Source organism: Cololabis saira, chromosome 16 (assembly GCF_033807715.1).
Source record: "Cololabis saira isolate AMF1-May2022 chromosome 16, fColSai1.1, whole genome shotgun sequence".
Lineage (NCBI taxonomy): Eukaryota > Metazoa > Chordata > Actinopteri > Beloniformes > Belonidae > Cololabis > Cololabis saira.
In genome coordinates, this window is record NC_084602.1 from 22,064,085 (window position 1) to 22,089,303 (window position 25,219).

Here is a 25,219-nt window from a genome sequence, read left to right on the forward strand (position 1 = left end):
TACAATAAACTTCAGAGAAAAACTACCACAACTTTTGCTGCTGATCACCCTGCTGATCGTGTTTGAGTTTAAGAAATTAGCAAAGGTAAAACAACTACACAAGAAAACGTTGCAGAATAGAGCGCCATTGATGAGCGCTACAGATGTCACATTCAAATTTATTCAAGATTAAAAGGTGACTGTCTTAGGCGATATTTACGCTGCTGGTCCTGATGGCTTATTCTGATTTATTAGCAATGTCCTTTTTTCTTTTTTTTTCTTTAAACAACTTGCCTGCATCAATTTTGAAAAGGAACCTATCGTATCATTACAAATTGATTTGTAAGATCCAGTTTGGGTGGATTAAAAGAATATCTTCCTTTTTAATGGTTGTTTGGAAGTTGATAGTTGATGTATAAAGTATGTTGTTGTTCGTTCAGAGAGCTCAACACAATGAGGTACTACAGTCTTATCCGAAGCTTCCCTACTCAAAATGCATCAGAGACAGTAAGTAGGGACAGCATGATTTTTCTTTCAAATAGAAGCAAATGTATTTGCGAAAAAGCTTGTAAAGGCATCACTGCTGAGAGTTAAGGGAATACGTGGGTAAACAGAGCTATGAGTCCTCAGCATGGCTACAGTGCTGAAAAAGACCTAGAGTGCTTCTTTGTGAAGAGCTTTTTTTCCATAAATCATTAGAATATTTCTCAAGGCTGAGTTAATTTTTTTTAAGGTTAGTGGATCATCACTTCCTTTCCGGCTTTCTTATTCCAGCTGTGAATTAAACCAGGAGCCAGACACCTCGGCCTGCTCACCTTCTTTCTCAGAAAAGAAAAGAGTGTTGTACGAACTGAGGTTTCAGCTCTGTGGCAAAGATAATCAATTTGACTTTTTGTGAATTTCTCAGATATATTGGCACAAAACAATAATTAGAAAACATTTTAAATAATCTGAGACAGTAAAGCAGTTGTGTTGAGGCTAAAGGCCTGTATAAGAGCACCTGTTTCATTATTGAAACATGATCCAGAATAGACAAGAGAATTGATTGATCAATAAGCAGGATTCTTATTGGTATCAATGTTGACTAAATGTTCTCAATTCATCGTACTGCATCGGAGGTTGCTTGTTTTCTATGTAATATGATAAAAAAAGAACAAAGGTATGATGAAGACAGCGAGATCTATGTATGCTTCAGAAAAGCCACTTGAGTTAAATGTACAAATAAGGCTATATTTATTATTTTTAAGATTTATATTAACGCTAAAGTCACACTATGATGACTTGATCTGCACCTTGTACAAAGTGACATATACAATGTGATAATTCAGGCAGAAACTCTGCATAAGGGCCAGGGGGATGATAGACAATAAAACCATTCCTGTATTTAACACCCTGGATGTGACAGACTAATCAAAAACCTCAATATAACAGGTAAATCTAGTGAAATAGTGTATTTCTATGAGATTATTTTTTTCCCTCAGTTTTATTGCAGCAATATAATTTCCCTTTGGGAATTAATAAAGCATTATTCAAGTTGTTTCCCTCCAGCTGCCTCATAAGGACTCTGCCTCTTGTTCTTAAGTAAACAGTCCAGAATGATGTTTGCTGTCGTCATCTAATATCGGTGCGGAGGGTGCGACAAAGGATGCCTTGTGTGTAACTCGGAGACGCCAGAAGCTTTGAGAGAAGGAGAGCCTTTGATGACCTAAAATGAAAACGGGTTGGTTAGTCTGCTGTTGTCTGTGTGTCACTACTGTCAAAAGTAAAGTTTTAGGCTTTTTCCACACTTGAGGAAAGCTAAATGATACCAACAAAGCAGTGGATCCTCTCTCTTTATTTATCCACTTATTTTGAAAAGACATTACAACTGAACCAAAGCCTCAAGCCAGGTTTAAATTAACCTTCAGGTTTCTTTCTTGATTTTATTCATGAACAAAAATATAAACATGCAGACAAGAAGTTCAGAGGAATGAAGAGACTCACATCTTGAAAATTGTGTGTAAAAGATCTTTAAACTTTCCCAGTTCTTGTCGTTTAGATTTCAAGAGTCTACATGGTGTTTATTTTATAATGAAAACGAGTTGATATGAGCTGAAGGTTAAAAAGACAATGAAAAGCTTTAGCTCGTGCTTTCACAAAAAATAAAATATTGCAGAGATCTTTTTAAACACATCATTTGACCTTTATTTGTTTAATCCAGTAGGTCTGACAGGTCCAAATCCTTCTAGCATAGAGTTGTGGTAGGATCATATAGTATAAAGAATGGACTCATGTAGTTGTTGTTTTTTCTTTTTCTCATTTTCTTTAGATAACTTTTCTCTGACCATGTTGGAAAATATCAGGTTAAAAAGAAAAAAAAGTAAATAATTTCATATCAAATTAATTCACACTGGATCATTGATCACTTTGTCAGTAATGTTGCAACTGTTAAAAAACTCAATAGAAATCCACCAAAACTGAAGATGTTGTCACAGGCTGCTCACCCCCCCCTGTTCAAACTCACCACGGAGTCCTCATGTTTATTTACATTTATCACTGTTAGTTTGACTGTAGGAAAATAATCAGGCAACACTTTGACTGTGGCAGCTGCAAGGAATTGTGGGACAGAATCGCCCCTTTCCTTTTTATAAATGCTGGTCCAGTGTATTCTTTTCATAAAAGAGATGACTAAAGAAGTATAATCATAATCAAAAACAGGATCAACTTTATTTGCCAGGTTTGTGCAAACGAATGAAAAAACAAAAAAATGGTTACAGCAATCAAAAACATATACACTATATACAAGACGGAACCGATATTTACAGACAATGGAGATATTCACAAAGGTGTGACACTCTGTGGCCATTGAAAGTTCAGAAGAGTGACGGCCTGAGGGAAGAAACTGTCACTGTGACAGGGGGAGTTCTGCAGCAGCTACCAGCCGGGAGGCGGTTCAAAGGATTGTGAGCGGGGTGTGAGGGTTCTGCAGAGAGGTTCCTTGCCTCTTTCCACCGGTGCATAAAAGCTCCTTTCCTCCGCACTGGAGAGAATTTGGTCAGCTCTAATTGTGGGTGCCGTTAATACATTTGGGTCAGGTTGTTCAGGCAAGAACCTTCCTAAAAACAAAAAAAAGACTCCTCCATCAGACCTGTAGCCTCAAGGATTTTCTCAAGGATTTTCAAAAAGGCTTTGTTTAATTCTCCTCTGATGGTCATGTCAGCAGTGTTTTCAAGTACAACTAAATGAATCACATCACTTTGAATGGAACCTGGGTTGCGTTGCCTTTAGGGGACAGCACTGTTCAGGCTTGGACGCCACAAGAAGTGATCACAAATAAATGTCCTCTTCATGAACAGCACCCACTCCCAGAAAAACAGATCCAGCATCCCTAGCGAGGAGTAAAACATATTCATGAATAGTCGCCTGTCCAGCGACGCGCTCGTATGTCTTATTTTGTCTTCGTAACAGATAACTTATTGATGTGTATTTTTCACCACGAGGAAGCTTGAGTGCTTTGTGCTTACTTAAAGCGACGTTTTAGTGATTTGTCATTTCTTACATCGTACCTCTGTCACTGCAAGAGAAGATGGAAACTACTAAGCCGATTTTCATTAAACTTGTTGGGGACGAGAAGCATCAGCAACGGGAGATTGCTGGATCTGGATCACTATCAATAAAAAAACAGTGAATATGCCACAGTAGTAGATGCACCCTCAAAGTGTTCCCCTGGTTCAGTTTAAACTTTATAGACGTCCGATCTGAGGGAGTAATTATAGTAATAACGTGCAAGAAATCCAATTTTATTTTCCTCATTAGAAGAGCAGATGATAAAGCTTAAAGAGTGTTAAGATGTGTCTCTGGTTCCTGCTTTATCTACACTGCGTGGAAATGCTGTGTTTTGTCTAGGACATATTTGGTTTAAAATGTTATTTTATCATCATATGTCCCCTTTTTAAGAAGAAGGCCTCAGTATTTTGTTACAATAAAGGATCTTGCATATAATTTCACCTAATTAGGTGCATAAAAAGGGTCATTTGAGGAACTGTGAGTTTTTAGACCTATAATAGATCAGCAAGTGTAGCCCATTTTAGCCCCTTGGTCCAGATCCCTGACCTCATACAGTATATGATAACATTTTAGTGATCGCATGGTTGTAATCTGCAATGTTCAATTCTGGAATATTTAGAGGCGACCTATTATGAAAAACACGTTTTTTCTTGCTTTAACATATATAAAGTGGTCTCCCCTCAGCCTGCCAACTCAGAGAAGGAGGAAAGTAACCAAATTCTGCAGTGTCTGTACAGCCGCCTGGATGACCCATCCAGTGTGATGTGGCTTCTACGAGCCGTTCAGATTCTGCTCCAGTCGTTACGTAACGATGGGCGCGATTTACAGAGGTTGGCCTCCGATGCGTGAAACCACGCCCACAACTAACTCCGCCAGCCAGAGCTTCCGCCATTTTTCCGTAGCGGTGTATCGCGTCATTCAGGCAGCCAATCAGCACAGTGCCTCATTATCATAGCCCCGCCCACTCAGAATCCCGCATAGATAATGAGGTTAGAGAATGGGAAGATAAAGACATGACTCAGAGGCTGAATTTCTAATTTATTTAGCAAAAACAATCAAAAGCTTGTTTTTAAGACATTCAAGGCCTGTTTAAAATAGGTATTAGATGCCATAATAGGTCCCCTTTAAATCTCATTCTTTAAAAGTTTAATTTCTAAGCTTACAATGACCAGCTGCTAGGAACCTGTTGGGGTCTATTTCTTTTCATCCATACAGTTAAACGCTCTTTTTTTTACTATTATCATTTATTCTAATTACTTTTATCCTTTTTTTTTTTTTTACTATTGCTTGGGGGCCACTCCCTTTCAAAAACTACTCATAGATAATCTCTAATTGGGGGACGGTTGAGATTCACCTACTTAAACTAGAGCTGGTTGAAAGTATTGCAATTAAAAAAATAGCTGAAAAACATTGCAGCACAGACGCATACATCCATCCCGGTGGAGGGAAAACATCCACTCGGGAGTGTGGAAAAGAGTCTGACGGCACAGTTTATTCCCTGCAGGAATATTACAGCGGCCGTGGTTTGGGAGGGATGTCCCGGTGCAGCGGCCAATGTGAACGCAGGCAGCGCATGAATATTATCTCCAGCATGCCACTTCGGAAGTAGGTCACCGCTCACGGATTTGTTCACCATGTCTCCGGCTGCCGAGGGCTGCTCGCTCCGTGGATCTCTGCCCGGGTCCGCCGACTGACCACCGGAGCGAACCGGAGGGATCCTTCCTCCTTTTTTCTTTTTCTTTTTCGGACTGAAATCCCGACGGGACGCTGCAAGGTAATGGTGAATGTCGGCTGCGGATCAGTCACAGTTGGAGATGCGAGGGTTGGCTGCTTCTAAAGCCCGGAATTATGGTTCCGCGTTAAATCGATGCTGTGGTTTCTTACTCGTGTCCTCGCCGAGGAGGATTTTTTTTATTTTATTTTGGTTTTTATTCTACTTCTGATAAGCAGCAGGGACTCCTGCTTCTGCTTCGGCATGCTGTCAGATTAACACTGTCCACCTCCATGGCCAACTACAACACCCAGTTGGCTTTATTTCTAACCATTATTTCTGAATCATTTTTATTTCCCTTGCACAATGCAACAAATCAGGCTGGATTTAATGAAATGATTTGCTCGGTGTGTGTGGGTGTGTTAGTAAGTGCTGCTCTGAGGAGCAGGAGGTGTTGTTGGTGGAGGATGGCGCTGCTGCTGCTGCTGCTGGTGTGGGATTGTTGAACTGCTGATTTGGCTCCTGCATAAAGTGGACTTGGTGGGGGTGTGGGGGGGGATAGACACTATCTGGAGCCGCAGCAGCTTTAGATTCCTGCAGGAGAGCTCCAGCCTGGGGGCTTTTGCTCTCATGATGACAGCTCTACAGCGCGTCCTTCCCCTCAGTGAGTGTGTGACAGCGAGGCAGCGCAGCCTGCTCCTCCTCTTCCTCCTCTTCCTCCTCCTCTTCTCAGCCCATGGGCCAGACCACATATCAGTACCACTCAAGGTGACAAAACTTGCTTACAGGGGCGTCAATTGGGTATGCCAAGGTATGGCAGCCGCCACACCTTGGCATCAAGGGAAAATGTAAATGTTTGTTTTTTTTTAAATACATTTATGGAATTACTCTGTGTCTATTTGTATTGATTCTTGTATTACTTAATACATATAGAATAACTACAAATGCAAATCAGAACAACATGATCGATTTCACTAGTTATTATACACTGCAAAAACTCAAAATCTTAACAAGAATATGTGTCTTATTTCTAGTTAAAATGTCTAATGTTTAGTCAAAGAAAATCTCATTACATTTAAGACAAGACTCAAAAACCATTTTCACCTGTTTCAAGTAGATTTTCACTTAAAATAAGTGGAAAAATCTGCCAGTGGAACAAGATTTTTTTGCTTGTAATGAGAAGATAAATCTTGTCCCACTGGCAGATTTTTCTACTTATTACTTATTACTACTAAGTGAAAATTTACTTGAAACAGGTGAAAATTGTCAAATAAGTTATTTTTCTGGTGATGACTCTTGTTTTAAGTGTAATGAGATTTTTTGACTAAAAATGAGACATTTTAACTAGAAATAAGACAAATATTCCTGGTAAGATTTTGAGTTTTTGCAGTGAGCGAGACTGCATTTGAAAAAGTTCCAATTTTCTTGACCACACAGATAAGCTACATAGACTTCTGTGATGAGTACTTGCTGGACGTGTTGATTGATACTCTAGTTAAGTTCTGTGACTCGTAACCTTGCCATACCTTAGCTTCCACTGAATTGACGCCACTGCTTGCTTATAATTTAACAAAATATCCATGTCTGTAGATGATATTTTGGTATGATAACCCTTCCTGAGTGGCAGCTGTATCATAGTTATCAGCTCATGAAGTTACCCACCCCCTTCAAAAAATTACATTTTAGATGCTGGTGCATATTCTGGTTTAGACTGTACAGGATGTACAGGATATCTGTCAATGTTTCACTATATTGTCTTTGCTTAAAAGGTCCCCTTTAAAATGATACCATTCATTGAAGCTAAGAAGTATGGGTATATTATACATTTCCTTAATCCTTATGGTCCTGTGAGTATTCCAATTTTTGTATTTTGTGTCTCTTTTGCTCCTAGATGACACAGGGATAAAAGGTACTATATTATTTAGGCAAAAATTGTGTAAAAATGTGTGTTGTTTATAGTTTAAAGAGCTGCAGTGACCTCTATGTTGGTCAGAAAGATTCACATCTTAGCTTGAATGAATGCGTAAAAGCCCCCCTTTAAAATGATACCAAAGACAATATTGTGAAACATTGACAGATATCCTGTACATGAGTCTAAACCAGGATATGCAGCAGCATCTAAAATGTAATTTTCTGAAGGGGGTGGGTAACTTCATGAGCTGATAACTATGATACAGCTGCCACTCAGGAAGGGTTATCATACCAAAATATCATCTACAGACATGGATCTTTTCAAAAATCATAAGTAATTTTTGTCACCTTGAGTGGTACTGACAAGTGAAATGTTGGGCTCTGGCCCATGGACTATCTATCTGATTCCCGACACTGATGAAACTGCAACCCGGTTATACGCCATCAGCAGCAAGGGCAGAGTGAAATCCGAGTCGCAAAATGACCAGCCATCAGGTTTTATGTGTCACTTTTGCTCCAATTACCTTCAATTGCATAACATTTAAAGAGTTCCCATTTGACTCTTCCATCAGTGCTCATCTTCAGAGGTGAAAAACCTCCAAAATGACTTGCACGATGATGATTGGGGGTTGGAGTTTAAATAAGTACCAAATACTGCAGTTTTAGTACTATATCTGCTCAAATATTGCACTTTTTTTTTTAGCTTCAGTGCATTAAGTTTAATAGGCACTGGTGTAAATGAAGGCTCTGCTTGATATAAAATGTTGCAGGTTTAACTACAAAAAGTAATAAGGCAGCTTTTCAGCAAGCTGTTACATGTAAATGTTTTAGGATTTTTTTTTTCCCGAGTTATAATATTTAATTTTCATTTAAATAAATGCTTGATTGCCTTCAGGATGCATCACCTGGTTCTTGCAGTTTTCATACCATCAGCTAAAACCACCCAAAGTAACTTTGGACTCCCGTCCCACTCATCTTTCACAACACTTGTGTATTGCTTTAAAGCCATTTCTAAATTCCAAGTACACCATGTTTGGACTTGTGTACTCGGTAGTTATACTTGGGAAGTATGACTCAGGAGAACGTACTTCAGAGGACGGGAGGACGCGGTTCTGTCTTTCTGCAGATGGAACAACGGTGAACTTGATGATGTCACAATTCTGCTGGCAGGATAATTCAATGTCAAAATCATTTACAGTTTAACTGAGCATAAAATAAGCCCTCCGTTACTTTATGAGATGTATTTCTAATGGGTTTTATGCTTTTGTATTTCAGTCGTGTTATAAATAAAGTTCAGTGGAAGCAAAAAGGGGAAGAAAAAACCTTTAAAAATGGATTATATATTAATTATTAAACCCTTACTATTAAGTTAAAATTCTATTCTATTCTAACCTTCTTGATGACACCTATGTCCAGTTCCTTTCTTTTTTTATCAATTTTCTTTTTTGCTCTGTGAATTTGAAAGTACTTTCATCAATTCCAATTGAGATCAGAATTATGCCACGTCGGTATGTGGTCCCAGATTGGATTGGTGTCCATTATGTCGCTGTGTGACATGAATGAAGCTGACATAAATGCTGACCTTCTTCAGCATTGACCTGCTCAGGTGTGGTGTCCAGTTCTGTGTGCCAGCTGAGAAATACACCATCCTCGCAGAAACACACACACAACCTAACGTGTTACTCTGTTACGTGTTTCCTGAAGATCAGTGTGTGTCATGTAGAGCATTTTAGACAGTTGGACAAGCATTTTACATCTCTTTGAACATGTTTAATGATGCTGCTGTAGGGGAAGGATGAGTTTCTAACTGAGTATGCACATATGGCAAAATTTAGCATCTCTTTCATTTTTTCATAAAGCTGCAGTCGTTCCCATCCTCTGGACCCAAATGTCACAGCGAAAGTTACGATCACTTCCTTTCTGAACTGCTTGTGCTCCACCAAAATCAAATCTCTCTCTTCAGTATGGTCTCGCAAAAATGTTTTGTTGTTCTTATTTTTCTTTCATATCGCACTGAAAAGGTATCTGGTGTATGTGCATACCATTTAAGAGGACTGTCATGTTCAAATGACGATTCTTTTGTCTTCTTTTAATTTTGTGGTGATTGGCAAACAATGAAAGTAGTGCTAGGTCAGTGGACCCTGCCAGGTCTGACACCGTTGTAGAGACTTTAAGGGGCTGTGATGGAGGTTGACTCTTTGACTGTTGCATCTACCTAGATTTTTACCCAGTCTATATCACACTGTATTTCAAATATTACTAGCAACAGGTTTTATTTTGTAATTGTTTATGCAAAGAATTTCTTTGCAGTTTTTAGCTCTGCGGGTCTCTCTAACTACCTCTTGGTATGGAGATTAAGTTATTTTTTACAAAACAGTCCAAGTCTCTTGTTCAATCTCTTTTTTTTCTGTTTTCAGAAAAATAAGCATTCAGGAATATAAGATTACCATTTTTCATTTTCACTTTTTCAATAAAAATAAAATAAATAAAATAGATTTGGTGTGGCATCAGAATGATTTGGTAACTTTTTAAACCCTCTAAATTATTAGATCAGGGTTTAGAAATTGGTACAATTTCTTAACACACCTGTGGATTTAAGTTAAAGTTGGGGAAAGAACCACATAAAACTTAAATGAAAAAGTATTTGTATAATAGGGGTGCAACGATTAGTTGACGTTCCCATTAAAATGTATACTCCTACAAATAGTTGCCAACGAATCACATTATCAACAATTGTCTGCAAAATTTTTTCAAAGTGATGCATCTCCTTTCTTTTTTTATCTCTGCTGAGAACGTTGTTCAACAGAGTCGGACATCCTTCTCTTTTTTCCGTCTCTAATGAGAATTGCACATGCGCAATAAGGTACAGCGCCCCGTAAACGATAAGTTAATTAAAAGAAGTATTTTTGAATGAAGTGTCCGCCCTTCTTGTTTTTTCATTTAGCACATAATTTAAACAACCTTGTGTAAAATTTTGAATCTAAGGGCTAAATAAGAGCCATTTAATAATTATGAGCGTCACAATCCGATTAGTCGACTACCTACTCATTTTAATAGTCGATGACTTATATCCACCATCAGAATAGTTGTTAGTTACAGCCCTATTGTATAATAAGTGTGAGGCATTTTTTTGTGAGAGTGTCAGCATCAGCATCCATAGTTGTACAGAGTGGAACATGCATGAATAGTCCTTGTGGGCATGAGATATGGTCATAAAAAAGCCTACTGGGAATTTCAAACCATATGCTTAATATTCACTTGTGCATGCCAGTCGATGCAAATGTTAATACTTCGTTATGGCAATGAAAAAGTCACAACTAAATATCAAACCCGGAGATCAATTTTGCCTATTGCTCATTGTGTTCAGTGTGGCGATGGTCTAACCAGACAAAATGATGATGCTCTGCAATGAAGTACTGTCTTTTAACAGGGCTTGCTTGTCCCATTCAAATGGGGCAACTTGATTTGATATCCACTGACAGAAACTCAATGTGAGCCTCCTTCTGTCCGCTTGTTATCTGGAAATTAAATTTGGCCCTCATGGATTGCATTTCACGGTTCACCGAGCCGTTCGGCATTGAGGGTCGTAAGACTGGGAGATGAGATAGTTTTAAAAATGCCCATCACAAACTCATTTGTTTACGTACTTATTCTTCCATATGATCTGAACTGTAATTTATTGCAACGTACTAAAGCTTAAGGGGTCGTTATGTTATGTATGCTGCAAAGTTTTTGCAGGGATTTGCATACTGACAGATAATAGTGAAAACACTTCACACTTTCCCTTCCTGATAGTCAGAACAAGAGAACCAGCTCTTGGTTTGAGTTTTTGAAACTTCCCTCGGGTGTCACATGATACCAGAGTATCATGGTAGAGATGCAGGAACTTTGCTGTTCACTCAGTGAATTAATGAGTTTACTGTGCCAACATTGTGCTGGACGCATGGTGCTCTTCTGCAAATGATAAAAGACGGAAGTTTTGATGATTACTGGAATAAAGAAAAGGAAGAAAGAAGCACACTGACAAACTGAACTCCAAGATACGGACAACTAACAGCGTGCAGTGCATGAAATCTTTTTAGTGTTTTTACATAATATTCACTCACTGACATGCAGAGTCGGCCTGTTTTAACGCGACCTTTGGATTTTATTAGGTTATACACTTTTGTCTCAAGTAGAATAAAATATGTCACTATTACGTAATCTGTTGATGAGGATTCCATGTGGTCGGCTGGGAAAGGTCACATGTCTGTGTCTACGATCGGCAAAAATGTGGTAAATTTACTCTAAACTTTAAACTTTGCAGTGATCTGTCACACAACTTTACTGATACAATCAATCAAAAGTCAGGCAGTCACATGAAACTGCATAGAAACTTTAATGAATAGTCTCCCACTTGATCTCATGTCGGTATTAATGGTACCAGAATGAGGGACTTGACTCATTATTGATGGATAATGTGAAGCTCCGAGGTTTTTCAGGTTAACAGTCTCACAATGTAAAAAAAGACCCGTGTTGACTCACATGTGAGAGGTCAAGTAGCATGACTGTGTAACACGGGAGCAGCAAGAAGGATGATCCATCTCTTTCTCATGTGTCACTGTATAAAGGTCACCCACAGTTGGATCATCAGGAAGTCTAAAATCGTTTTCTAAGACAGGTGGGTTTCTTTGTATTGTTTAGAGAGAGCAGGGACGAGTGAATTGCTTACAAAGGTTCATAAAGCCGATTCCACTCTGAAGTCGACACAGATACTCCGGTGTACTCGATATCTGCCTGTTGACATGGAAACTGAACAGGCTTTTATGTGGCAAGTGCTTCTGCCACCAGTTTTGGTGAAATGACTATCGGTTTATGACTCATCTGATCAGAGTAATGTTATTGTGTCTTCAAATGCTCTTTAATCGTCTCTTGATTTCATATATCACAGAGAATCAAAATAATGTTTTTTCCATGTGGCTGAGAGTTTAGGCATCTATCATTCCCAGTTAACTAAATATCTCACACGTTTCCACTTTTTGGAGGCATTTAAAGTTGAATACACAACTCGTGGGGGCTTGTGTGAGTCATTCATGTATTTAAATAAAAATTTTAATAAAAAGTTTTTTTTTCTTTGATTGATACAAAAAAAAAAAAAAAAAATATATATATATATATATATATATATATATTTTTTTTTTGTAATTTCCAACTTCTTTTGGGGTTCTCCATTTATCCGTCCCAATTTCATGAATTTTTCAAGTGATGACGGATCAATTTGGCACCATCGTTCACTCGAGCCATATTCACACATGCCCTGCAGCCCTTTTTCAGAGCGGCTGCATGTGAAGACACAAATGTCAGCACCATTCACTCCTGGCTTCTTAGTGGAGTTTCCCTCAGCCAGCTTCCCAGTAATACCTCATGTTTGAATCAAAAAAGTAATTCTCTGGAGCATTAAAGATGTCCAAACGTGATAAGAGTAGCTGCCTTATTCTCCCTGTTGCTCAGCTGGATGCTGCTTCCTACTTGCTCAACAAGGCAGCAGAAATGTCTGGATATATGCAAATTAACACAAAAATGGTCATCATTAGGGGTAAGCTGGTTGCACATTTCCATCATTTTCTGATCTTCTCTGTAGTGATGGTGCCCGAGGTTCTACTTCAGAGCATTTACAGCTGTGAGAATCCATTTTCTTTGGATAATCTCTCGCCGCAAAGTGCATGCCTGAGATGCTGAACACATCTGAATGAAAGCTGCAACTTGACCGGCATACAGTTTTGCTGCAATAATTCTAGCCTTTTAAATGGGGGATAAATCCAAAATGGCAATTATAACAGGAGCACTGAAGATAATTTCCTGTCACATAATTCAAATGAGCCTGGGTGAGGTCCACACCAAAACTGAATGGGTTCAGAGGAATGGGACTGAACACTTCTAACTATTAGGACTTGTGCTTTAGCACAGCAAATATACCGAAGCCTTTGGGATATATCTGGTCTCAAGAGTAAATCTATAACTAACCATTACATAGTGTGTTCTTGGTCTCAATTTCCCCTCTTGTATGTGTGTGTGGTGTATTTGTATGTAAAGGAAAGGGGTTGAGTGAGATATAGTATTCTCTGTGGGCCTACGAACAGACAGGAAACTCTATGTAACCATGTCATGAATAATGGAACAGAGGATCCTGTCTCTTACATAGTGTCAGTTTTATGTGGCTTCTGCATTAATGTTAAAATGTTCAATTTGTGTTTCCTCAGAGAGTTTATGGACCCAGGTGATGATCCATGATGCTTACTTAAAGCCCGATCTGAGCTGAAACGCACCGTCGAAAGGCCCCGTGGATGACAAGGTTCTGGCGGATCTCCTTACAGATGCTGACACCATGGTGAAGGCAGAGCGGAGCCAGCCGGGGGAATGCAGGGAGCGCCAGAAGGTCAAGGGAGGACAGGATAAGCGAGGTGGTACAAAGAAAGGGATGGAGGGAAAGAATGGCTTGAGTGGAAAGAAAAAGAGAGACAAGAAAGACTTGCACCGTCATAGAAAAAAGACAGTGACGACAGGAAAAGAAGAAGCGCTGGCCTGTTGCGTCCTGCTTACCCGTCTGGAGGAGAAAGAAGCTGCTGGTAAAGTCAGGAACGGGCCAAAAGTTCGAAAGCAGAAGAGCATTGAAGTCAAAAAGAAGTTGCATTTCAGTCGAACAAAGACCAAATCTGGACTCAAGGGAACTTCCGCAGCCACTCAACAAGCACTGGAACCAAAAACGAACCAATTTGGCGCCTTACCCGGCGAGCCGCGCAGGAGAAGGATGGCCTCGCTCAATGCCGAGGCCGTCAACAGCTTGCTGCTCTACAGAAACAGTTCCCTCATGACAAATCTCTCAAAGAAAGTACAGCCTCCCGCTGAGGATCCAGGCAAAGACCTTGCTAAAACCAAAAAGGATTCTTCAGGAGAGAAAGCGGTCCTGAAAGGAAAACCCAAAAAACAAAAGCAGTCAGCAGCTCAGGCTCAAAACATCGACTGGTTGAGTATATTTGCTCCGACGCCGCGGCGTCAGGCGGGCCTCACCGCCGCAACGCTGCTCAGACTCACCAGCTCCCAGTATGGAACCAAAAGACAAAAGAAGACAGAGTCTAAGCCGAGTGGTACCAGTGGACCAGCGGTCGACGCCGATGACGGCGTAAATGGCAACCCCACGTGTGAAGAAGCAACACAGACCAAAAAAAGAACACGTCCTAAACACGAGGAGAAACCCAAGCACAGAAAACAGGGCACAAAAGATCCGGTCCACTCCCAGACGAACTCTACCCCACAAGGCTGCTGCGCTTTGTGTAAGACAGAACTTCCGGATCCAGAGTGGAAAAGTGCCACAGGGGGGCAGCGCTGCCTCAAGCATCCGTACCATTGCAGGTCCTCTCTGGGATTTCCATTAAAGACAATCAAGGAGGAGCAGATGGAGGCGGAAGTGTCTTCCTGCTACTGCTGCTCCCAGGAGAGATGCGTGGAGTACTGTCACAGACTGGCCCTCTTCCTGAAGGACAAGAGCTGCAGCGAACCGGAGGACGGCTCGCTGTCGGAAGTGTTTCACCACCACCATCATCACCACCATCACCACCACCACCACCATCTTCAGTCTCCACATTCTGTGGGCCACCCAGCAGCCATAACCATCAGCCCTCACTCGTACACCTGCTTTCCAGGCTACTACGTCCACTTCAGCCATCCAGACAGCTCCCCGGCACCATTGCCACCCCTGACTTTATGCCCGAGGGGCAGCAAGAGGCCGAAGCTGCTCCCTAGCACGGCGCCGCAACCTTCAGGGATCAGCCATCCGGTGTACTGCTGCACCTCGGTGGAGGCGTGCTACGGAGAGTCCTGCAGGATTAACGGTTACACGGCTTATTCCAGCGTGATTCCAGCCATCACCAGGGGAGGGTGCCCCTGCAGCCCCACAGACTGCAACAAATGCAACCAAGGCATCAAAAGAGGTGAGCAGACATTTTGAAGTTTCCAAGAGTTTTAGTTTAGTTTATTTTCGGTCATGACACAAAAAAAAAAAAAATAAATAAATAAAAAACCAAGAATAAAACTGACAACAAGAAAACGTTCAATGGTTCAAAGAAAAACATAACAAAGAAGTTTCCAGTATACAAATAAACAAATAACATCTAGACCGAAAAAGGGGTAGGCTGAAGCAAAGCTTATTATTTGCCTACCCTCAAAAAGATTAATTAAATTAATAAAATAAAAGCAAAAAGTAAGAGAAAGACTGCCCGTAAAACAAATTGCCTCTGTAGGGATAACAAACATTCCTCAAAAAATAAAAAAGATTTTTAAAATAAAGGTGCAGTCTACATGTTACCTTCATCCTTAAAAAATCAAAGCATATCACCAATTAAATAAATACCCAAATCAACATCAAGTCACTCATTAATTTAATATAAGGATTGTGGATAGTGGATATAAGGATGTTTTTTTGAATAAAGTTAAAGTTCTACATAATTTCAAATCTATATCTAATTTATTCCATACATCCACCGCTGCCACTGTAGTGCATCTCAGTTTAGTCTTGGTTCTGATAAGAGAGAACTAAATGTAAGTTAAAACAACTATTTTAAAGCCAGTAGTCCTTTGCATTGTGTAAAATGAGGCAGCCGTTGAGAAAGAAGGTAGTTTAATGAGCTTAAGTAGAGAATAATGAGTTAGTTCCTGTGTTGAAGACATCAGTCTGAGTCAGAACAGGGGAGAAAAAAAAAGAAAAGAAAAAAGGGCATTAGCATTGTCCATTGTCAAATCCCCCGAACGTGATGTCCAAACAACAGTATTTGCTCTTATCCACAGCAGGTCCAACTTTAATATCAGTGGAAGTCTTTAGTCCTTTAAGATATTTGGACATTGTAAAGCACAGATGAGAATAGTCAGTAATTTGAACGGTGAATTTCCTGGATTCATGTGTGTGATTGTGTTTTGTCACCTTGACTGAGCGTCCTGGGGCTTTCAAACGGAACACTGTTAAGCCTTTGTTAATGTTATTAGCAACACCTTTTCTTTTCCTATTATGACAATTTCTGCTGTGAAATCATCCGCGCGGGGATTGTATGCTTGAATAGAGCTCTTCTCGCTTCTGTTTTTAGTGTCTTCAGATTCAATTTGACTTACATCTTCTTAACTTTCCTGCTGAGCTTGTGGCACCTCTGGAAATATGAACCACTTAGGCTTTATTTCATCTGGGTAATGCAGCTTTATGCCTCCCTCTCACTTGCCTCAAGATGTGAGGTTTGAGCTCCTCCCAGCATGGAGAGGAGAGCAGGGTTGAGGCTCTGAAGTGGAGGGATTTATTTACCCAAAAGCTCCTTCTGCACAGGATCATTCTGAGAACTTCTTGGTCCGACTCATAGTATATTTAAGATTAGGTCGTCTTAGGGATTGTTATACGTCGCTGCATCTGAAAATAACCCAGAGAATAGTTGGCGTGGGTGTCCCTTTTAAGCTGCACACTTAATGATAATTATATTCATCCTTTATTAATTTCATAGAAGATTTTTCATCTCATAAATTAAATGGATAGAACTGATTTTCTGTTCCCCAATTTCCCTTTTTACTAGTATTACACCTCCAAGATTCCTCCACCATTTCATTGAATAGAAGGACACCACCAAAATTTAAAAATGTTGTTGTAGTTAACTCCACAACGACCCATTTTCTTCTAATACTGACCCATCAGAGCAATAAAGGCTTAACAGTGGAGGGGTTTTATGGTCACTAAACTTAATTTCAACAAAAGATGCTCCTGTGTGTTTTAACTCTATGTAATTGGTCTCCTTTTTTCCCCTCTGAGTCAGATCAGATATGGTTTGAGGAGTAGGAGGAGACCTTTTATAGATCCATAACTTAAGTTGTGGTCTGATGTTCTTTCGTCTTTGATGTAATTTTATTTAGAAAGAAGCTAAACATGTTTACTGGATTTTTAAGCCTAAAGTCTTCAGTTTTGTCTTCTAAACTTGCCTGTTTTGGTCAGATTGAAGGGAGGATGAAAATTAAGAATAAACTAAAAATGCCATATACAGGACTGTCTCAGAAAATTAGAATATTGTGATTTTCTGTAATGCAATTAAAAAAAAACAAAAGTGTCATACATTCTGGATTCATTACAAATCAACTGAAATATTGCAAGCCTTTTATTATTTTAATATTGCTGATCATGGCTTACAGCTTAAGAAAACTCAAATATCCTATCTCAAAAAATTTGAATATTCTGGGAATCTTGCTGTAAGCCATAATCAGCAATATTAAAATAATAAAAGGCTTGCAATATTTCAGTTGATTTGTAATGAATCCAGAATGTATGACATTTTTGTTTTTTTAATTGCATTACAGAAAATAAAGAACTTTATCACAATATTCTAATGTTCTGAGACAGCCCTGTAATGTTAATCAGGGCAGGAAATGAAAGTAAGAATAATTATTAACTTAAAACGATTTTAGGTTGTGGGCTCCAATTAAATATTTTTTAGATGAAACTGATTTAAATAAAAAGATTTGTAACTTTCTCAGAAATATGTTGACTTATATTTAAAGGCAGTGTAAAAAACATCTAGATGATGTCACGCCTTTTTGATAACAAACAAAACAAAATGTTTAGTTTTTTTTTATGCAGTTTACTCACGCGATGGGTGGCCAGCGAATGGTGAGGAGATTTTCAATGAATGTGACAAAACATGTTCTGGGTTAGGAGTTGTGTAGAATTACATACCCTACCTTTTAATTATGAGAGAGTTGGAAATGGCAAATAGTTTCTAATACTAATGGAAAATTGAATTAAAAAGTATCAAACATGTCTTTATTTTTTAATTGTTAATATACCATGAGTTTATTATAAATAATCACAAAAATAAAGTACAGAAGTTAATGCCCCCATCAAATTAAGTTCAAATGTTTGTGTGTGTGTATATGAATGAATGAATGAATGAATGAATGAATGAATGAATGAATGAATGAATGAATGAATGAATGATTTTTATTTTTGTGTCATGTCCGAAGACCCATCCCTTACAGGATTATAAGACACCAGACACAGAAAATCATCAATGTACAATATCACACGCACTTAATTGGGAGCTGCACAATGTACACTAGAAAAACAAAATAAATAAATAAAAATACCCTGAACCAGCAGAGCAGGTTCAGGGAGATGATCAGTGGGATTTTCTCTCAAAGGTCTCACTACAGAAGCAGCCTTAGCTTCTGTTTTTTAGGAGAGTCATTAAACAAAGTTTCCAGCTCTTTCTTCAGAACCTCTAAAGCATTTTATTGTTTTGGCATATTTTAGTTCATAAAAACTTCAGTATAAACTTTCAAAGCTGTCGAATGAATAATACATGTTAAAGTGTGTCATTTCTGTCTCTGAAATGTACCGGTGACGAAATATAAAGTGACAAAATTAAAGTAGAATTGCAGAGTTGATTATGCTAAATAACTGGATCATTAATTCACTGCAGTGTGCAGGCCCGGTGTTTAATGTGAGTATACATAAACCACGTAGGCATGCTTGTGGGTTTTACACCTTTTACACTTTCAGGAGGGTATTTAGTCTGTGTGGGTGCTTTTGTGAGGATGTTCTATTAAAGGCTGTAATTGACCTTAATCGAGAGTCCATTTGCTCCTTCAATGAGTCATTGTTAAGGACTATTGATCACACTATTTGCTCATCGTACTTCATTAAAGTTACCTTTTCTTTTCATTTTTCAGATGAATACCCTTCAGCCCTCAGCGACCTCCATGGCCCCCCCTCCATCCCCGTTTGTCCCAGCCCCAGAGTCCTCACTGGCTGCCCCGTTCCCACAGTGCCTCCAGCCGGCCAATCGGTGCCCCACGTGCAGTCTCCCCTGTCCGACCCCAGCCAGCCCCAGTCTCCGCCGCAGGTGGCCAAGGAGTGCCCGCAGAGTGCCAAAACACCCAGCGGGTCAAGGTCTAGCGCACGTGGCGGTTCGCCCGTCTCCCCTCTGAACAGGGACAAGAAGCAGAAGCTCGGCGCCGCCAACGTCGGAGTGCAAACAGTTGCCAAGCAGCTAAAGAACAGCCGGCAGAAACCCACCAACGGCTGGAGGCCAGTTGGCCTCCCCTTTGAGAGGGAGGTTTTTATTGTGGTAAGTAGAGAAAGTCTGTCTTTTTTGACAAAGCCAAGGCGGTGCTGCTTTAATTAAAACCGGTGTAATTTAACTTCACTGTCCCAGGAGAATTTAGGATGATTTATCACACCTGCCTCATTGTCACTTCGGGGCTTCATCAGAGCTTGTTTTCAGTTTAATTCAAACACCTGTCTGTCGAGGCAGAGAAGTCATCCAGCACAAACGCCTCTGGCAGCTTCATAATCCACAGCCCTCTCAGTCTTAGTCACTCTCAGACTTCTAGAAGAATCATTATTTCCTGCTGCTGCGTGTTCTAGGGAGAGGAGAGTCTGGTGCTGAGGAAGTGTTTTGAGGGAATCCACAGGGACGGCGACCTGATTCGGGTCAGAGACACTGTTCTGCTGAAGTCTGGGCCGAGGAAAAAGACTCTGCCTTACGTGGCCAAGGTCTCCGCTCTGTGGGAGGAACCAGAGTCAGGTTTGTGGGGTTTTATTGTGAACACCTCGGGAGAAGCTAAATTGATGAAATAGCTGCCTTGAGAGCTAAAGTAAACTGAACATCTTGTTTTTATGTCTTCAGGAGAGCTGATGATGAGTTTGTTTTGGTACTACCGTCCAGAACACACACAGGGGGGATGCAACCCCAGAGTGCATTGTGAGGTAAGAAACTGTACTTGAAGTCTAGTCCCCCTAAAAGACCACCCAGACTTTTATCAGCAACCTTTCAACAGGCAGAATTCCTTTTTAATTGTTGTGAATAGTAGGGCTGTTCGATTAATCGATTTTAAATCGTAATCGCGATTATGTAATTAGAACGATGTTAAAATGTGAAAATCGTAAAATCGATTTTTCACTTTTTTTTTTTTTTTTTTTTTTTTTTTAACCTTGTCTGCACACATATTAATGATTGATACCATATTAATGATTGATGGAAATACCTCTCAATACCTGCGACAAGTGCCCCATGGGAGAGGCTCTTTAGTGCAGGAGGGGGCGTTGTAACATACCACCGGGCATCCCTCAAGCCAGATGCGGTAGACCGGCTCGTGTTCCTTGCAAAAAACTTGCAAATGTGAATAGCAAATGTAATGACTGACATTACACACCTCTACCTCCTTCATGGGTTGCATTATTATTTAGCATGCAAAGACCCAGTTTAGTTTAATTAGAAAATGTCTTGTTTTATTTAATTGGAAATATAACTTACTGTATGTTTGCAAGTGCTGATTTGCTGATTTTTTTTTTAGAGATAAAACTTTATATTTTATTATATTTTTTAAAACTTTTTTTCAACTTATTTTACAGAGTTTTCCACTTTATTCATTCATTTTTGGTTTAATAAGAGCAAAGTTTGCACTTAAAGCCCAATGGGGCAAATGTTCAATAAAAAAACAGCATATTTGAAATCATTTCTTTGCCTTTTGTCAATTCACAAAATAATCGTAATCGAAAATCGGATTTTGAGAGAAAAAAATCGAGATTTTATTTTTGGGCAAAATCGAACAGCCCTAGTGAGTAGTGATATCAGCATTAAAAGTGCTAAAAGCTTTCCTTTCCTTTTATTTCTCTATTCTAATGGATTGCAGACTCATGTTTTACTAGAATAAGTCCGACTGAGTTGTGTCAGTAATACTCACTGTATCAACACGACGACTGTCTTCATATACATAAATACACAAACATGTTGAGGAACAGTTATTCTGCGTCTGCTTCCTGTTCGCAGCAGCGTCTCAGGGGAGCAAGTGAAATCCAATGCCTAGAAACAATAAAGCAGGCAAAGTCTGTCATTTCTCAGCTGAACTAACAAACGCATCAGAGCATCACTCGGTTAGAAAATTGTGTTGAACAAGGCTTTGCCTCAGAGGAAGCCTTAAAACATCTTTCACCTGTAAATATATCTGGAAGCGAGGATGAGTCAGACGAGATGTCGAGAGTCTTTGGAGCTTCCACCGTAGGATCAACCTGAAATGTTAAGTGTTATTTATACGTGTTTGTTTTGTATATAACCGGATTCTCTTTTTTGCAGAATGAGATCTTTGCATCTCGTCACCAGGATGTAAACAGTGTGGCCTGTATTGAAGACAAATGCTATGTCCTAACGTTGGCACAGTATTGTCGGTAAGAATGAGGGCTTTGTGTTTGTCTTCTTTGAAGTAAATTTCAAACATACTAAAAATGAAAGATAGTCATAAACAATTGTTGAGGGCTTTCTTGCATATCCTTATGGGGTTAGGTTAAAAATCCATATTGTCTAACTTTAAAACTATGAAGCTTTTATCATTTCTCAAGTCCTCTGTATGTGATAGCAAATGTGTGGGTTTAGATGACTAAGCCGGGGGTCGGCAACCCGCGGCTCCAGCGCCGCCCTAGTGGCTCCTGGAGCTTTTTCAAAAATGTTTGACCTTTTTTTTCCTTTTTTTTCTTCTTTTTTCTCTTTTTTTCCCTTTTTTCTTTTTTCCTCTTTTTTTCTTCCTTTTTCCTTTTTTAATCTCAACCTTTCAACTTTTTTCTCGAAATTATGACTTTTTTCTCAACTTTTTTCTTAACATTTTGACTTTTTTCACGAAATTTTGACTTTTGTCTTGAAATTTTGACTTTTTCTGAACATTTTGACTTTTTTCAAGTGCATAATGAAAAAAAACATCTTCCCCCAGTTATAAATAATATAGATACATGCAGCATGTGTTGCCTTCATTCTAAGGCTTAGACAAGACTTTTCATTTTTTGTGGCTCCAGACATATTTGTTTTTTGGGTTTTTGGTCCAATATGGCTCTTTCAACATTTTGGGTTGCCGACCCCTGGACTAAGCAATCAAGAGCTGTAACATCATGCAGCCCTGTCGCCTTGTTTGGGGCCACAAAATATGTCTTTCAGTGGGTGCTTCAGATTTGCATGATCTTGTGACATCAAAGACCGTGATTGGACTTGTATTATACAGGCTCCCTCCCCATAAATTAAAAAACAGTTTTTATGAGCTTTATCATCCCATGTTTGTGCTTTTTTTCCAGATTTTGTGCCTTGGTGAAACGCCGCAGGGAAGGCGTGTCCAACAGTGCCGCTTCCCTCGTGGTCCCCCCCATTGTTGGCAACGCCATACCCACCCACCACTGTGTGCCCGACGACGTCGACCCAGATGTGGTGTTTTTCTGTCGACACGTCTACGACTTCCGCTACGGACGCCTCCTCAAGAACCTGCAGTAGTATCTGCCGGGATGTGACACAATAATGCTGCAGGGTGTGAAGTAATGTTACCTAGGTGTCATCCTCCTTTTATTTTAATTAGCTACCTGCTGCCTAGTATGAAGGATTGAGAGCTTGTTTTTTTTGCTTTAATATCATGTGTTCATACTTAACATGCCTCACGTTTATTAAGTACACGTAACGGTCTGGCGTGATGTATACGAGTGGACGCGGCAGCGTAACCGGTCTTTATCATACGTGGTTCTGGTGTTGTAGCAGCTCTGTGAAGAACCTGGAACATAGTCTGCTGTAGAAAATGCTACTGTAGCTCTTAGAAATGTGACATTTGATAGATCTGCAGTTGATGTTACATGTAAGTAAAGCTACTCCGCCTGACAGATATCGGTCTTGTTAGGTGTCTTGATGATGCGTTATAGTTCAGGAAAATCTGGGGCATATCGTGATACCCTGGTCCTCGTGAGCAGAGGATGAGAAATGTTTATTTCTTATTCTCTGACGACTTTATCACATCTCATTAGGTTTTTCTGTAATTTGCAGATGCTAGATGTCCATCTGATGGACTTTTCCGTGAAAGGGTTAAATCCCCTCTATTTAGCCTGCATCTAGCAACTGTTGAGGAAACGTTGAAACATGTGCTTAGTTTCTTTTTCAAGTTTGTTTTTTTTTAAGAAGATTACTGAATACTGAGTTAGAAACCACTATGGTCTCTGTACAGTTAATGTGAAGCCCAATTACCGCTGGTTAGCATCGCTTAGCACAAGAAAAGAAAATGGCAAATTTGATGGCTTAGCTCCTGCGCTAACCTGTTGCTAATGTCAGCTATGTACTTACTGGATACAGATATGTAGGTGTTAAACGTAACCTCATTGAAGGGTTCATCCACAATAACTGTTTCTTTTTAAAACTTTCATTAACCTTTAGTTGTGCTAGTACCTAGCATCCACTGTTTTGTTTTTCCTGTTTAAAGTCTAAAGAGTCTAAATCAGACTTTTGGAGATGTTTTCAGGCCTGTTTCATTTTGAATGTGATGGAGAAGTGTTAGTCGAGGTTAACTAGGAGCCTGGTAGCATTTTAAATTCCTGCTTTGAGTTGCCAGTCACGTTCTGTAATGGCTAATCGTTCTTCTGCAGTTCTCGCTGAGCAGATTTTCAGTAAAAGAAGTGTCGTCAGTCAGTAGCCTGACCAGTTCTACCCATTAAGATCACGTATATTCTCTCACAAGAGCTGGCTCTGGTGTCCCCTCAGTTCCACGGCCACTTCCAACGGTACAGAACATACCAGACCAATCACAGTGGGGTGGGAGCAGGCTTTATGCGATGAATCGTAAAGCCACTGTTCAAAACAATCCACAGATTTGCTAATGACACTTTGGATCAACAAGGTTTTACTGCATAATTGACGAGTCATTCACAGTTCCTCAGTTACTCCACTGCAGGTCATGTGGGATGTCTTGTGTTGATGCTATCATCACATCCTTTGTTTATCTGATACACAAGTATGCCTATCCAACGGCGTCCCCGGGGGGGGGGGGGGGGGGTTGTTCTGCATCCGTTGGTACTGTCCCCTGGAATTCAGATTAAGTCTTCGTATTGAGGAGGGAAAGAGCCGGGATGGGTGGCCAGGCCAGACAGTCAGCGCGGGGAAATCGTGCCATTCTAGTGTTTTTCTTTTTTTAACAAAGCAACCAACTAATTTATTTGTATTTAAAATTAGTTTTAAGCTGAAACCATCTTACGGAGGATGTAGCCTAAATCTCAGCTATCAGGCAATTAGTTTGTTTCCCAAATGTTTAAAATGTTCCTTTTGTGATTGGTCGCAAGTTGCACCCTCGAACCCAAATCCACCTCAGACTTTATTTCAAATGATCAGACATAATCACTCCAAACAATGAAGTATGGAGGGCCTTTTGGTTTGGTCTCTCATAATTTTTGAGAGAAAACTAGGTTGTATGTTGTACGACATGAATTGCAGTGATTATTGTCATGACAACCTGCTCTCAATAAAGAAAGCACAGTTTAATTTGTTTTGCATTGAATCATGGAGTTCAATAGCTGAGAACAGAGGGGGATATTTTTATTTTATTATGCTATTGCATAGTTAGCCAGAAGTGTGATTTGACCCCTTAGTCAGCAAATTGTATATTTGCATTAAAAAAAGAAATCAGGTTCAGCGTCTGACGGCATCACTTAGCCACTTATCTTTTTGTTTCTTCACTGATGGGCTGATGGGTAGTGTAGTCAGTGTAGCATTTAGATCTGTGATAATGACTTGTTCCTATGTTTGAAAAAAGATATGTATTTATTTCTGTACCGAGAAAATATAATTTATTTTAAAGAGATAATGTTTAAGAATAGAGTATACGATGAGTTCATTCATTCCTGATTAGAAACAAGGTTGAAATTTTCTCTCCTCTTTTGCTGCACTGTCGAAAATGAAAATGTGTGAGTCGTTTGCAGTAGCATTTCCATGTTTTTGTTGCTTACCCAGTACTAGCGTATTAAGTATTGTACTCAGATACTGAAGTATACAGATGTTAGGACACATATGAAGTGTGATATTTTGAAAGAGTTTTGTGACCATAGTTGCTTAACCTGCAGGACCAACATTTTCCTTGGCTTCTCCCTGCTTCATGTCCTCCTCATTTCACTTCTCTTGAGATAATGTAACTATGCCTTGTCACCTTTAAACAATGAATGCTTTGTTGATTTAAACGATTGAAACAATTAGCCTGTGACCTTGATCTTGCTGCCTTATTCCCAGCCTT

General features: G+C 39.6%; 1 protein-coding gene across 2 annotated transcripts in view; it reads left to right on the forward strand.

Annotated features, from left to right (window-relative positions):
* Positions 1-23,980, forward strand: part of bahd1 (bromo adjacent homology domain containing 1) — a 39,602-nt gene extending 15,622 nt beyond the window's left edge. The window contains exons 1-7 of one of the 2 annotated variants that reach the window (XM_061743148.1): positions 5,134-5,299; positions 13,387-15,114; positions 18,875-19,272; positions 19,572-19,731; positions 19,834-19,913; positions 21,280-21,371; positions 22,263-23,980. In XM_061743148.1, coding sequence (XP_061599132.1) covers positions 13,512-15,114; positions 18,875-19,272; positions 19,572-19,731; positions 19,834-19,913; positions 21,280-21,371; positions 22,263-22,455 — 2,526 coding nt within the window. In that variant the 5' untranslated portion in view covers positions 5,134-5,299; positions 13,387-13,511 and the 3' untranslated portion in view covers positions 22,456-23,980. Of the gene's footprint in view, positions 1-5,133; positions 5,300-13,386; positions 15,115-18,874; positions 19,273-19,571; positions 19,732-19,833; positions 19,914-21,279; positions 21,372-22,262 lie in introns of those variants that run through there. The other variant, XM_061743147.1, reaches the window with a different exon arrangement.
* The last annotated feature ends 1,239 nt before the right edge of the window (positions 23,981-25,219 follow it).